Here is a 14,800-nt window from a genome sequence, read left to right on the forward strand (position 1 = left end):
AAAAGTGTTGACAAATGGTAGACAAGGAGGATATGCTTTGATCTAAGAAGTTAAAGTTCATCTAATGTTCACCTTGACTAAACAGCAGAGATGAGGTATATCCTTGGACTGAAGTGCTTGGCTTGCACTATGCCTTGAGCTTCTGCACTTTGTTCTGTATTCTGAGACAAGAATGAGATGGACAACAAGAGGGGGCATTTGGTAGTACAGACTCAGCACTTACTATACACTGGTCATGAATAATTTTTAAATGTCTTTTAATGGGACCTAAAGTGCAATTCCAGATCAGAAGAGGGCAGAGCGCAGCCCAAGGGCCCAAGGTGGCTCTGAGTCTGTTTTTGTGGTCCTTTATCCCCACCGGATTCTCAGAACTAACCTTCTTTGAGTCCCTGAACTGGTAGAAAGGCAGGACATAATAATAATAATAATAATAATAATAATAATAATAATAGTTATTGTTATTTTCAGCTAAAAAAGGGAAGTGAATTGCCTCCTCCTAGTCCTGCAAACTCTAGGCTGCAGCAGTTTGTTTTTGCCTGAGCCTCCTGGGAAGAGCAAGATTTCAGCAGACTTATCCGGATGATTTTTAAATTCTAAATGTTAAATTCTGAATTTTAAATGTGGATTGTTTTAATATGTGTATCTCTGGTCCTTCCAACTTGTATGTAAGCCCTTTTAAACTGAAGTGTATTTTAACTGATGTGTTTTAACTGATGCAGTGTGTCTGTTAATTGTTGTTGTTCCCCATCTTGATCCATGTGGAGAGGCAGGTAAGAAATACATTATCATTTTTATTATTATTATTATCATTGTTGTTATTATTATTCTCTCATCTTCTCTCATCTCTCTTCTGCTAAATTAAAGAAGAGCAATATCTTTTTGCAATTTGAACTCATTCTGCAGGAACTGAAGGGAACTGAAAACAAAAGTGGGAAAGGGAGAGGAGGAGAGAGAAAATGGGACATTTTAAAAGCAGATGATAAAGTGGGATGACAGACTATTAATCTGGACTGTCTCTGCAAAATCTGACAGGATAAGCACGACGTCATCTGAAAATCTTTTTGCGATCACGTTATAAGGATTGGGAAAGGATGGGACAAGGACCTCCCATCCTCTGACTGATAATCTCCTATGACTCTGGAGAGCAGGATTCGAATCCTGATGGGTGACCTTGGGCAAGTCACTCTCTCAGAGGATGGCAATGGCAAACCCCCCCATGAAGAAATTTGCCAAGAAAACCCAGTGATGGGGTCACCTTAGGGTTGCCATAAGTCAAAAATGACTTGGAGGCACACAACAGTGACAATAAATAATTAAAATAACTATAAATAAAGTGCAAAATTTTTAACATAATGTATTGATTATTTATTGATTATCCTACAAGGCCTCTAATGTACACTGAGGCCAGATTTCTGACAATATAAGTCTGGCCTGAGTCACTCTAGATGGGAAAAGAAGGCTAGAGAGATCCAGGGACTGATGGGCAGAGATATTGTCTTTGCTTCTGCTGCCACCTTCAAGCAAAGAGCAGAATTGCAGTCTAGAAATTTCCAAAATGACTGTAATAATCCTGGATTTGTTGTCAGGGGATGGTGGGAACTGTAGTACCCCAACATCTGGAGGGCATCAGGTTGGAGGTGGCAGCTCTAAGTGGTGTTTAGATGGTTGGCTAGAGCTTTGTGTCTGCCAGCAAGTGTTGGGTTGGTGGTGGCCACACAGAGCTACTATTGTTCATTTGGGGTGCAACAAAAATTATTATTAATGATGATGATGATGGTGGTGGTGTTGGTGTTTATTTATATAGCACCATATATAAATATTTGCATGTCACTATAGAGGCATCAATAAAACAACATATAACCTGCCAAAGGTGCATGTTTAACGTTAAGTTTTGCATTGTTCTTAATACACCTCCTGTGATATATGTTGTATGTTTCTTTAAGTCTTACATCTTCTCTCTTCATTCACCTGTTCTGTGTTACTGTGTTCCTATAAATCATTATGTGATCTTGGGGGTGGCGAAAGTTGTTTGGAAAGAGACTATCTATGTGTGTGAGTATTTTGAAGCTCCAACTTTCCAGAAGATACTAACTTTTGAATAAATGTATTTATCTGTTTGAGAAACTTGATGGAGCATTCTTCACAACATTACACCTCCACCTTGATGAATTCTTGCAGGATGGACATACAGATAGTTTCACACTGCTTGAACATTTTAACTTTAATAGAACAAATCTACGTATTTGTAAAATAGATTTTAATATGTTTTTAATCCATCTACATTATTTTTTAACACTAGAAGTTCTTCCTCCCCAGTGATTATATCAGATTGAATCAAATTAAAATGGTAAATTGTGCATAGCCCTGAGCTCTCACAATGAAGGGTGGGATATAAATATTTTACTAAATGGATTAATAATATATGAGCAATAGGTTAATTGAATTTTAATGATAATTTTTTTGAGGGGGATTGTTTTCCCCCTATATTAGTTTTAAATTGTAAGCCATCTTTCTGGGGAAAAATGGAATAAAAATAAAGCTAGTCAGTTACAGTGGGCCCTCCTTATCCACGGACTTACCATCCACAGATGCCAGCATCCATGGGTGGCAAGCGCTCGGTTGTCCCAAATGGTGGTGTGTGTTCAGGTGCAGCCACGTCACCATTAGGAACAGCTCTGGTTGTTCCTCTTGTGCCAGGAGGAAGGCCACTGCCGCCGCTATCCAGGTAGGCGCCCGATGCCCTGAGGGAGATTTTGCCAGGCACTGGAAGGTGCGGACAGGCAAGGGTACCCGCTGAGAGAGGGACACGGGGTGCCCACGGTGCCCTTGGCATAGGACTGGCAGCTGACCCAGTTGTGGGGCTGCCTCCCTCCCTCTGCCCCATGCAGCTAGTAGCCTTGGCACCCCCTTCTACTCCCTGGGCATCCCCTTGCCTGGCTGGCAGGAATAAGGCGGGTGCCACCTGCTCTGTGGCATTGCCTGCTGGACCTGGTTGTCCTCTTCTTCCTGTGGGTGCAACCATGATGGCATGCACCACTATTGGGGACAATGGAATTTGAGCATCCTTGGTGTCAGAATCTGAAGTCGAAGGCTTTCATGGCCGGCATCCATAGCTTTTTGTGGGTTTTTCGAGCTATGTGGCCATGTTCTAGAAGAGTTTCTTCCTGACATTTCGCCAGCATCTGTGGCTGGCATCTTCAGAGACAGATTGCAGGTTCTGTCACAATGTATGGAAGGGGGTTGTTTTGGTTATGGGGGAGGATGGGTATGGAGTGGTTTGAACAAGGGCTGGAGCAATGCACCATCATGGGTTAAGCTGCTTGGTAGAGAAGTCTGTTCTTGAAGGTGGCTTAAGGAATGTGGAGGAGGATTTTTACTATGGAGCTGTAGAGCTTAGCTGCTTAGGAAAGGCATGTCTATGGGCAGGAGGGAGATAAGGAAAACTGTTAGGCTTTGCTGTGGGAATAAAGAATCCTTAGAAATGTATTTTTCTACAAATTTACTTATAAATCGTAATTCCCATACCTCACTGGATATAAGGGTAATAGTTGTGACATAAACAACTAGCAAAATTAAATGTATGCCTTTAAATTATGATATCATATACACAGAATGAAGGTGTTTATATATATATCTATACACACACACACACACACACACACACAGTTTCGTATGGTTTAAGTGAAAATTTGATAAAATGTGATGTTTTAAAACAAATTTTTAAAAATAATTTGTTTTAAATTTTAATTAAAAAAATTAAAATTTGACATTTTAATTTAAAACAAACAGTGCCTCTCCTTTATCCTCCCGCTGAGCCTCACCCCACTCACCCCATCTCTTCAGCATTTAAAAGAGATACAGGCAAATGCCACAACCCATTTCTGCCAAAATGCAAATGTCCGAGGAGCAATAGTGTCACCCCCCTTTAGAGCGTCATCTGGTGTGGGCTGAACCCCCTGCACCCCCCTAATGATGCTACTGAAGGAACTGAGTTGATAGAAGGATACGGACTGGGAGAGAAAGTGAAATGTCTTCACCTGTAATATTTATGTAACCATACCACTTTGGAGCTATTCTATGTTACAGTGGGTTTTGTTATCCGCTGAGGTTTGGTTCCAGGATCCCCTGTGGATAACAAAATCCGTGGATGTTCACGTCCCACTAAATATAATGGCATAGCAAATGGGGTCCCTTATATAAAATGGAAAATCAAGGTTTGTTATTTGGAATTTATAATTTTTAAAAAATATTTTCAAGCCATGGATGCTTGAATCTGTGGATAAAAAATGTGGATAAGGAGGGCCAAGTGTACATTCTTGCTAAATGGTATTCAATATGGTCAGTGTTTATTTGTTACAACAGAAGCCTCTGCCTGAGTGAATTCAAAACCATATAGGCACATAAAAATATGCTACCAAAAATACTGAACTTACAAGGGGAGGATACTCTTATAAAGAGAACCCTAGCCATTGTACATTTAGGGAAAGTGGATGCTGGGCAGGGCAGTGTCATTCGCGAGGGGCCTAATAGTATGGAAGAGGTAAAGGGTAACCTCAAATCATAGATAGGAAGTCTCGCATCACAGACATATATTCACAAACATATATACTCACATTCTCACATAGAAATGACATATACACTGTAGGTCTGTCCCTGGCTTTCCACTCCACCAAATGCATCAGAGGAAATAGACCTAAGCTTACGAAAGCTCATGCTGCCAACTTCATTCTTTCAGGTAGTCTCAAAGGTGCTGCAAGATCTCTTTACATGCTGATTTTGCAGACTACCATGATATTGAATAGCAGCTGGAGCAGTGCATATAAACAGCAGTGGAACTGAGGAAGATGTTACCACTAGAGGACCTTCCTGCGTTATAGAAGATTTCCATTCTCTTAAGGCCTCTTTTTCTCCTACACAGCTTTCTCTCTTTCTTTCTGTGCTCCATGCACTTTCCTGTTTCCCTGGGCCTTTCTCCTTGAACCTCTTTATTTGCTTCTGTTCCTCCCTCCCTCATACAGCTTGGCTGAAGCTGTCCCAGGAATTTTGGCTTCTCTCTGCCTGGAACATTTGCTTGCATAATAACAACCCTCGGTCAGCTGAGTTGAGCATACTTGCAGCCAGGCAGACGCAGGTTCTGGTTGCTGCATAGGAAAATAGAGTGTAACTTTTAAGAGAAGTAATTTTCAGCCACCGAAATCCATTTATGATAGTTTGGTGTCTCACTTCTATCTCTATCCCTGGATATTAGGGATCTGCGGGATTGCTCAGTGCACAGCTGGTGTTTTTAAATCCATTCTTGATAAGAAACCTGTCGCAAGATTGACAGCCTGCCGCTGCTGATCAGAGAGACAGGACAGCATGGAGAAGAAGTCTTTTCACTGCAGAAGAAAGGAAGAGAGAGAAGAGTTCTCCAGACTGAAATCCAGCCCTCAGCATCCAGCCCCCCAACCATTTCAATATGGCGTAGGTGCATTCTTGGCCATGGGACTCCTCCTCGGAGCCTTAGTGGCTGCATGGTTTGGCTGCATGGTTCCTCTGGAGAAGACAGAAAGGATGAAGATGGGACAGATGGATTTAATGCAGGATGGGTTGACCATTGAAAGCCAGACTGGAGAGGTGGTGTTCAGGCTGGTCTTCCTGTCAGGATTCTTGGACCTGGAGTCTTGCTCAGAGAAAGGGGACATTTTAACTTGTTCTAGGACCGACAAAGGAACGTTTCATTTTGCCATCCAGACTATCAGGCCTGAGAAAGCTATGATCTGTTATTGTGTCATTTGGAAGGAGCTTGCCACAAATGCAATGGTGGAACACAAAATGTTCTGGGATAATGCCCATTGGTATGGGGGATATGAGATGAGTGTCCAACACTGGCCCATTAGGCTACCAGGATGTCAGGAACCTGTGCCCTTTGTGACTAGTGATGTGTATTCCTTCAGGAACAGCTTTGGAGGTGTTCTGGAGAGATACTGGCTCTCCTCTAGAGCAGTAGCCATCAAGATTAATGACTCTGTGCCCTTTCACCTTGGATTCAATGCCACCGGGAGGTCCCTCACCTTCCAAGCCAGATATAAAGATTCTCCCTATAGTCCTCCTCTGGAAGACCAGACTTCCCCAGAGCTGAGTTACCAGATCTGCGTAGGTTCAGACATCACTTCAGTCCACAAATATGTAGCACAAAGCTATTTCAAAAAACCTTTGAAAATACCTTCCGAAAAGATGTTCAGGTTTCCAATCTGGTCAACGTGGGCCATGTACAAAAAAGAGGTTGACCAAGATAAAATCCTGGAATTTGCACAAACGATACAGAAGTACGGTTTCAGATACAGCCACATTGAGATCGATGACATGTATATGCAGCATTATGGAGACTTTGACTTTGACCCCCAAAAGTTTCCTCATGTAACAGAAATGTTTGAAAAACTGAAGAAAGAGGGATTTAATGTTACTGTCTGGATCCATCCCTTTGTGCATAAAGATTCCCCCAACTTTGAAGTGGGGATAGAGAGACAGTTTTTTCTGACAGAGACAATGGGGACACTCCCTGCCATGGTGAAGTGGTGGAATGGCATTGGCGCCATATTGGATTTCACCAACCCTTCAGCCAGAGATTGGTTTCAGAGCCAGTTGGTGCAGCTTCACTCCAAGTATGGCATATCATCCTTCAAATTTGATGCTGGTGAAACATGTTACCTTCCCAACCAGTTCAGAACCTTCCAGCCCTTGTCTGACCCTAGCATTTGGTCCAGGCATTATGCCCAAATGGCCATTCCTTTTTATGAGCTAGCAGAAGTCCGAGTTGGCTACCAATCCCAGAATATTTCTTGTTTTGTTCGTATTATTGACCGGGACTCCATCTGGGGTTATGAACTGGGACTAAAGTCCTTAATACCGACAGTCTTGACCTTGGGCCTTTTGGGATACCCTTTCATACTACCAGATATGATTGGTGGGAATTTTCTTCCAAACAAGACAGAAGGTGCTGTGGATATCCCCAATAAGGAGCTCTATATTCGCTGGTTGGAACTGTCTGCCTTCATGCCATCCATGCAATTCTCCATCCCACCCTGGCTTTATGACAGAGAGGTCATAGACATCGCCCTGAAGTTCACAAGGCTCCATGAGTCTTTGGTGGCACCCCTCTTGTTGGAGTTGGCCGGGGAGATCACGGACACCGGTGACCCCATCATCCGTCCCATTTGGTGGATATCACCCAACGATGAGTCTACGCACAAAATAGACTCCCAGTTTCTCATTGGGGACACCTTGATGGTAGCTCCTGTCTTGGAGATGGGCAAACAAGAGCGAGACATCTATATCCCAGCTGGCAAATGGCGCAGTTATAAAGGAGAATTGTTTGACAAGACGCCTATCCTGTTGAAGGACTATCCTGTCAGCTTGAATGAAGTGGCCTATTTCTTTTGGGTTTCTTAAGTTGCTTCAGGTTAGGGCCATATAAAGGACTTTTTTTTTAAAAAAGACAATTATAAATAAAGGTTAGAAAGAGGTTTTTAAAATTGTGATTGCTGTTCTACAGTGGAATAGAACTGTGGAATAGACTTACAGGGTTGTGGACTTCCCATCTTTGGAGGTCTTTGAACAGAGGTTGGATGGCCATCTTTCAGGTGTAGTTAGGGTTGCCATAGCTGAGGACCTCCAAACCGGGACAAATGTAGGACAAGGTTCAAAAATGTAGGACCTTTTTTTTAATTTCCTGGCCAGGAAATTAAAAAAAAAAGGTCCCACATTTTTGAACCTTGTCCTCCTTCTCCTTCCCAGCTTGGGAGGAAGCCTCGGGCTGCTCCCAGGCCGGGAAGGAGCGTGGGGGCCGCCTGTCATCACAGCCATCGCTGCGGTGGCAAGTGGCCTCCTCCTCGGCCTCGCAGAGGCCTTGGAGGACCCCACAGCCAGAGCTCCGACCGCGGAGCCGCTTCCAGGGCCTCCAAAGGGGCCTGGGGAGAGCTTCTCCCAAGCCCCAGAGGCCTTGGAGGAGTGCTCCGCGATCGTGGAGCCGCTTCCAAGGCCTCCCTGGGGCCTGGGGACAGCTTCTCCCAGGCCCCAGCCTCCAGGCCCTCGCTGGGAGGGGGGTGTCCCAGGGGCGGGGCCAAACCGGGGCGGGACCGTGTGGACCCGCCCCAAACCGGGAAAGTCCCGCCCCCAGGCGGGATATGGCAAGCCTAGGTGTAGTGTAGTTTTACAGTACATGGCACAGGATTAGACGAGATGGTTCTTGTGATCCCTTGTTGCCACACTGCAGAATTAATGCAGTTTAACACTACTTTAACTGTCATGGCTCCATCCTGTGGACTCCTGGGATTTGTAGTTTGTTGCGGCACCAAAGCTCTTTAGACAGAGAGGACTAAATGTCTCACAAGACTACAAATCCCAGAATTACATGCCATTGAGCAATGACAGTTAAAGCAGTTTCAAACTGCACTAATTCTGGAGTGTAGACACAGCCTAAGATTCTGTGATTCTATGAAATTAAAGTATCAGCTCCCAATATTAGGATGTGTGTAGGTTTCAGTGAGAACACACAGGTCCAAAGTTGGTTTTTTTCTGGTGCACTATGAAAATGTGTCTTTTTATTAAACACTTTGGAGCTTCGTTAACTCTAAGTGTATATGAGCACTGTGTTTGTTAATTGTAATTGTTTAAGCTGTTATAACTTGTTCTCTTGTTTAACAGGTTCTTATCTAGTTTAAATTATTTTGGTTTTTTAATCTGCAACTCTTTTAAATTATTCATTAATTTAGCAGTGTGCTGCCCTAACATCCCACTATAAAAGCTGGAATATAATTAATTTATTAGTTAGTTAATTAAATAATACTATCTGTGGTAACTGATTTTAAATATCGCCATCCCCAAAAAAGTAATTTTTCCAAGCTCTGTGTCTGTTTAGGGATCTGAGAAAAATATAAACTACTCTATGTGGGCCAAAGAGTGATTCTGGAAATGTTGAAAATGCTATTTCAGAATTAGGTTTGACACTTTTCTTCCATAGCTCATGGGATGGACTGGATTGCATTACATGCGTGTGGGAGAGGTGTATGTATTACACATTTCCCCCCTGGCTGTTCTACAAAAAATAAAGTAAAATAAAATAAAATAAAATTCTTCAACTCTGCAAAACGCTGGGACAAATTCCGCACCTACTGGGACTGATGGCATCATCTCTTTATTTCCTCTTCTGTTTAGTGGTCACATTTTATTTTCTTCTCCTTTTTAGCTTGACGCTTTGAAAAAAAAGGACCCGTTAAAGTGGCGGCTGCAGTAGCCACGATCTTTATTGCCCAGAATACACTGGACCCAAGAGCAATCTGGGTTGGGAGTCAGGAAACTGTGCAGAACAGTATGTACACGGTGGCTCAGGTGAGAATCATAGTCTCATAGATTTATCACACTGAGGTTGATTTCACCATTAAAGAGAGATTAAAGTGCATTTAAAGCATCGCACAAATGAAGCGGAAATGGCGAGTAATTGCGCAAATGATTATCACATGCAATTGCGCAAATAAAGTGATATCAGAAATGCATTGTCACTGAAATCCCAAAAGTAAAAAGATGTGCATTAATGCTTCTTTGTGACCACACAAAAGTGGGTTTTTGTGCAACGTCATGTGAAATCATTACGCATAATTATGCAATTTCCCCAGGATATTCACAGGATAAACCCCCAATCTCCTTCATGTGATAAGCTCCATAGGGTTGGAAGGGACCCCAAGGGACTTCTAGTTCAACTTCCTGCCAGTGTGGGAATTAATCACTAAATTAACCCTGAAAAGTGGGCATTTAACCTTGGTTTCAAATACTTTTCATGAAGAAGAGTTCACCACCTGAAGGGTGTCTGTTAAACAGGTCTTGCCATCAGGGAGTGCTTCCTAATGCCTAACTGGAATCTTAGACTCATTGAGTTGGAGGAAACCGCAAAGGCCATCTAGCCCAACCCACAATTCAAGAAGGATGTAAATGTCCAGAAGAGGGGGACAAAAATGACAAAAATTCTGGAAACCACCAAGGAGCTGGGTATGTTTAGCCTGGAGCAGAGAAGGTTAGGAGGTGATATGTTAGGCCTGTTTAAATATTTGAAGGGATGTCATGGGGAAGAAGGAGCAAGCTTGTTCTCTGCTGCTCCAGAAAACAGGACGTGGAACAATGGATGCCAACTACAGGAAAAGAGATTCCAAGTTAAAATTAGGAGGAACCTTCTGACAGTAAAAGCTGTTCAACAGTGGAATACACTGCTTTGGAGCATAGTGGAATCTCCTTTGGAGGTTTTTAAACAGAGGATGGATGGCCATCTGTTGGGGGTGCTTTGAGGATAGAGAATTCCTGCATGGCAAAAGGGGGTTGAATTGGCTGTCTCTTGTGGCCTCTTCCAACTCTATGATTCTAACCTGTCATGCAGGAAGACACAGTCAAAGCACTTGCAACAGATGGCCATCCAGCCTCTGTTTAAAAACCTAAAACATAATAATTGCTGGCCACCAGCATCAGATGGCCTGAAAAGCATTGTTCTACATGACAATCTTTCCAATATCTGAAGATGGTTCTTTTTTGTTTTCATGTGCCTTCTAGTCATTTCCAACTTATGACCCTAACTAAGGTCACAGGATTTTCTTGGCAAGGTTTGTTCAGAAGAGGTTTTCCTTTGCCTTCCTCTGAGGATGAGAGAGTATAACATGCCCAAGATCACACAGTAGGTTTCCATCGCTAAGCAGAGATTTGAATCCTGGTCTCCAGAGTTGTAGTCCAAAGCTCAAACCATTACACTATTATGGCTCTTGAGATGTCTATACTCCAAAACAAAATATTGAACCTGACACATAAAACCTGAATGCACATAGACAATTTTTTGGTGATGATAAATTTAGTAGTTTCATTTGAAATTAGCCCTTTTCTTAATGAAATTATATGGTCCCTACCTCCCATTTCCCAAACATTTCAATTAACTGTATGACTATTGTATTTCAACTAACTGTATTCAATTTAATTGTATGGCTTCTCTGCCCTGAACTCCATTTCAACTGAAGCTCATTTGTTTATTTATTTATTCAAAGAATTACGGCATGCTACTTTTTGCTTGGGACATTTGTTGTTGTTAACTGCCCTTGAGTTGTCCTCAAGTCATGACCGCCCTGTGGATGAGACATCTCCAAGCCCCCATATCCTCCAATGCTCTGCCTAAATCTTGTAGATTTATGGTCCTCCTAATTGGATCTTTCCATCTGGAATGTGATCTTCCTCTCTTTTTAGTGCCCTCCACCTTTCCTAGCATTAAGTTGTGCCTTCTCATGATGTGGCCAAAATATGAAATAGTCATCTTGGCTTCCAGGGAGAGTTTGGGCTTGATCTGTTCAAGATCCCATTTGTCTGTCTTTTTGGCTATCCGTGGGATCCTCAGCACTCTTCCATTGCACAGTGGTTCAGTGACAGATGGACCATGGCACAGTGCACAATAGGCCCCAAACCACATTGGCGCATTCCTGAATGTGCATCCAAACATTGGCTGGGAAATTCTGGAGCATAACAGGATGTCTTATGTGAGTCAGAAGTGCCCAGTGCAGACCAGAAGTACCCATCAAAAGTTCCCGATGCTTACCTTCACAATTCATTACCAGGAGTTTGTTGCAATTCTTCCATGTAGTTACAGATTTATAAATGTATGAAACACAGACTTGTGCTATATGATCTCAGCATTAAAACTTGACTTCTAAAATGTGTTTTACGGGGGTGGGACATGTAGAGTGTTCTTTTTAACCAGTCTTCCCATCTGCACCGAAATGTTTCACTCTTCATATTGGGGTGGGTGGTAGCAAAGAACACTGAGATATATTTATAGTCCAGGGAACAGATTGGAAACAAAATAAGAATCTGAACAATGACAGCAGTCCTGCTTCCCCATCTGGAAAGTGGACTGCTCAGTTTCCAAATTCTAAGCAATAGTACGAAGATGGATTTACATTTTAACTAAAGGCCCAGACTTTATGCTTAAAAACAACCCCTACACAGATGGAAGGTACCTATGTTGCTGTAAACCAGGGGTGGGCAATGTGCGACCTGCCATCCACATCCAGCCCCACATCCAGGGTTGCTTTTGTGACCCTTAGCCCCCCCCCCCCCTGGTCAAATATCTTTGCCCCCAAATACCCTGTAGGGGCATGGGGCATTTTTGCCATGTTTTGGATGCTACCTGGGCTATTTTAGGGCCAGGAATTGATTATAAAACTGAAATTGATTGCAAACCACAAATCAAAACTGACAAGGAAATAGGAATCTTCTAGGCTGCATTTGCACTGCAGAAATAATTCAGTTTGACACCACTTTAATAGCTCAATGCTATGCCTAGTTCAATGCTATGAATTCAGGGAATTGTATTTTTGTGAGCTATTTAGCCTCTCTCCAGCTTTCATATCTGTACCTATCTTGCCTTGGATGATTCTAACCTTAGTCCTCAGTTGTATACCTTTGCTCTTTAAGATCCTGTCTAGTTCTTTCAACGCTGTGCTTCCCATTCATTCTCTTCTTATCTCTTGACTGCAGTCTCTGTACTGAACTATGTGTGATCCAAGGGACAATTCTTTAATTATTTTGATTTCCTCATTGTCTAGGTTGAATTCATGCAAGTCCCCTGTGATCATTATTTTTGTTTTCTTTCTGTTCATAAGCCTACGTTGGCACTTTCATCCTTGACCTTCTCAGTAATTGTTCCAAGTCAACGATGTTTTCCACTAGTAATATTGCATCATTCACATATCTTAGACTGTGGATGTTCCTTCGTCCTGTCTTTACTCCTCCTCCTCCTGAGTCTAATCCTGCGCTTCGTATGATGTTTTCTGTGTACAAGTTAAACAAGTTCAAGTAGGGTGATAAAATGCATTCCAGTGCCAAATTAAACCACAAATCTTTATTAAAGCTTTTGGGGCTTGCTTGATTTTGTCCAACTTTGCATGTGTTTGAAATTGTTTTGAACTGTGTTTGAAATTGTTCTGAATCGGTTTTAAACTTTTCAGTTTCTGAGTTTTATTTCATTTAATTCACTTCAACAATAATTCTGTTGTTGCTTCTCCTTGAAAGGTAAAGAACTATAACAATACTGGTTTTGAAGGATAAGATAGAAAGCAAAATAAAAGAACAAGGATATATACCGAAGAAAATGGAACATTTTGTTTGTTTTTCCTTTTGTTTTAGTGTGATTTTTGTTTGTTATGTTGTTGCAGATGTTTAAAATGTTAAGTGTAATTTCAATTATGTCTAGTAAAAGTACATATATGTAGAGAGATCTTGTAGCACCTTTGAGACTAACTGGAAGAAAGAAGTTGGCAGCATGAACTTTTGTAGACCTAAGACTACAAAAGCTCACGCTGCCAACTTCTTTCTTTCAGTCTCAAAGGTGCTCCAAGACCTCTCTACATACTGATTTTACAGACTAACACAGCTATATCTTTGAAAAGTAAATATAAGAATACATAAAACAGAAAGCCCCATGCAAATTTATGAAATTCTGTACTCCTTAATTGAAAAATGCTGGGCACTCTGTGGCTTGTACATGTGTTAGGGTCATTTCCACGAATGGCTAGCCCACCAATATGGTGGGCTCACAGTATGTACACAGGCACAAGCACTCCTTCAAGTAACAAAGTTCCCAAGCCTATTAGGGCTTTGAATGTCATCTCCAGCGCCTTGAATTCAGACTGGTAATGCATTGGCATTGCTTTTGCATTCAGTTGCACATTCAGGGGTGTACCCAGTTGTGCAACATTGCCATTCAACTCAAGGGTTGTAAGGAACACTCAGTGCATTACTCCACATGTGGAGATCTACACTATTCAACCGCAAGCAGGATCTCAGCCACAGTCTATGGAATGATGAGACGGTAATAGAGGAAGTTGCTATTTGGCCTTCTTCTGCCTAGTGCTCTCTATGTGCGTTGGACTACAGCTGTCATCATCCCCAGTCAGCATGGCCCCCAGGCAAGGTTGGCGAAGGCTGCCTTAACTTGTTAAAAGGAAGAGATGTTTATGCTTAACTCAATTACTTTGCTAACAGTGCAAGACCACTTACTCCAATAAAAGTAATTACTCCACTTGCTCTCTGCTTCTGTTTGGGACAGCAAACACTAATGCTTTAATCTATATTTATTGCATTCCACTTCCCATAGCACTTTTGTGTGTACACAGAACTTGACAGTTGAGCCCTCATTAATTATATAAGTCCAAGGAATGAAAAGTAAAGCCTGAATGCAAAGCATGAATCTATTCACAAACTCTTTCTGTAGCAACCCTGGTGGCAAGGATGCATTTTACGACTGCCCAGCAACAAGCCACACATTTTGCATTCCAGAGTAGATTTTTCACACCTTGGACTTCTATAATTAATAAGATCAGGATGGTAAAGGACTTTGTATTACACACAAAACTCTAATGGGAATATTAAATAATAAATGAGGATTAAAATGTGGGTGTACAGAAAGGCAGACATACTATTGACTGAGAGCCTACATCAAGGAGATGGGAGTGCAGCTTTACAGAGTTATGTAACAGTTGTGCATTGATGAATTGCAAGTGGCAAGAAAAAGTGAAATGCACAGTTGCCATGCACCGCATCATATATTCAATTCTGCTCCTGCAACTCTCAACTGAGGCTGAATGTTACACCATAGCTAAAAAAATACAAGCACCCATGTAAGGAAACTTGCATATATATTCCCTGCTTGGACATGGAAACCCACTGGGAAGCTGTCTACACTGACCACAAAAAATTGGCTTCACCTTGCCTTTTCCTGGCCCACGATGACCCCGCA

The 14,800-nt window shown here is 42.1% G+C and overlaps 1 protein-coding gene across 1 annotated transcript; it reads left to right on the forward strand.

Moving 5' to 3' along the window:
- Nucleotides 1–5,095: 5,095 nt before the first annotated feature.
- On the forward strand, nucleotides 5,096–7,620 carry LOC149324256 (alpha-galactosidase MYORG-like). The gene has a single exon (XM_089513623.1). The coding sequence runs from the start codon at nucleotides 5,359–5,361 to the stop codon at nucleotides 7,429–7,431; it is 2,073 nt and encodes a 690-aa protein (XP_089369749.1). The 5' UTR covers nucleotides 5,096–5,358; the 3' UTR covers nucleotides 7,432–7,620.
- Nucleotides 7,621–14,800: the final 7,180 nt, after the last annotated feature.

The sequence above is a fragment of the Sceloporus occidentalis genome, unplaced genomic scaffold, assembly GCF_023333645.1.
Source record: "Sceloporus occidentalis isolate IW3139 unplaced genomic scaffold, rSceOcc1.0.p SCAF_1, whole genome shotgun sequence".
Taxonomy (NCBI): Eukaryota; Metazoa; Chordata; class Lepidosauria; order Squamata; family Phrynosomatidae; genus Sceloporus; species Sceloporus occidentalis.

Coding starts and splice junctions, on each gene's coding strand:
- LOC149324256 (XM_089513623.1), top strand. CDS start 5,359: ATGGAGAAGAAGTCTTTTCACTGCAGAAGAAAGGAAGAGAGAGAAGAG.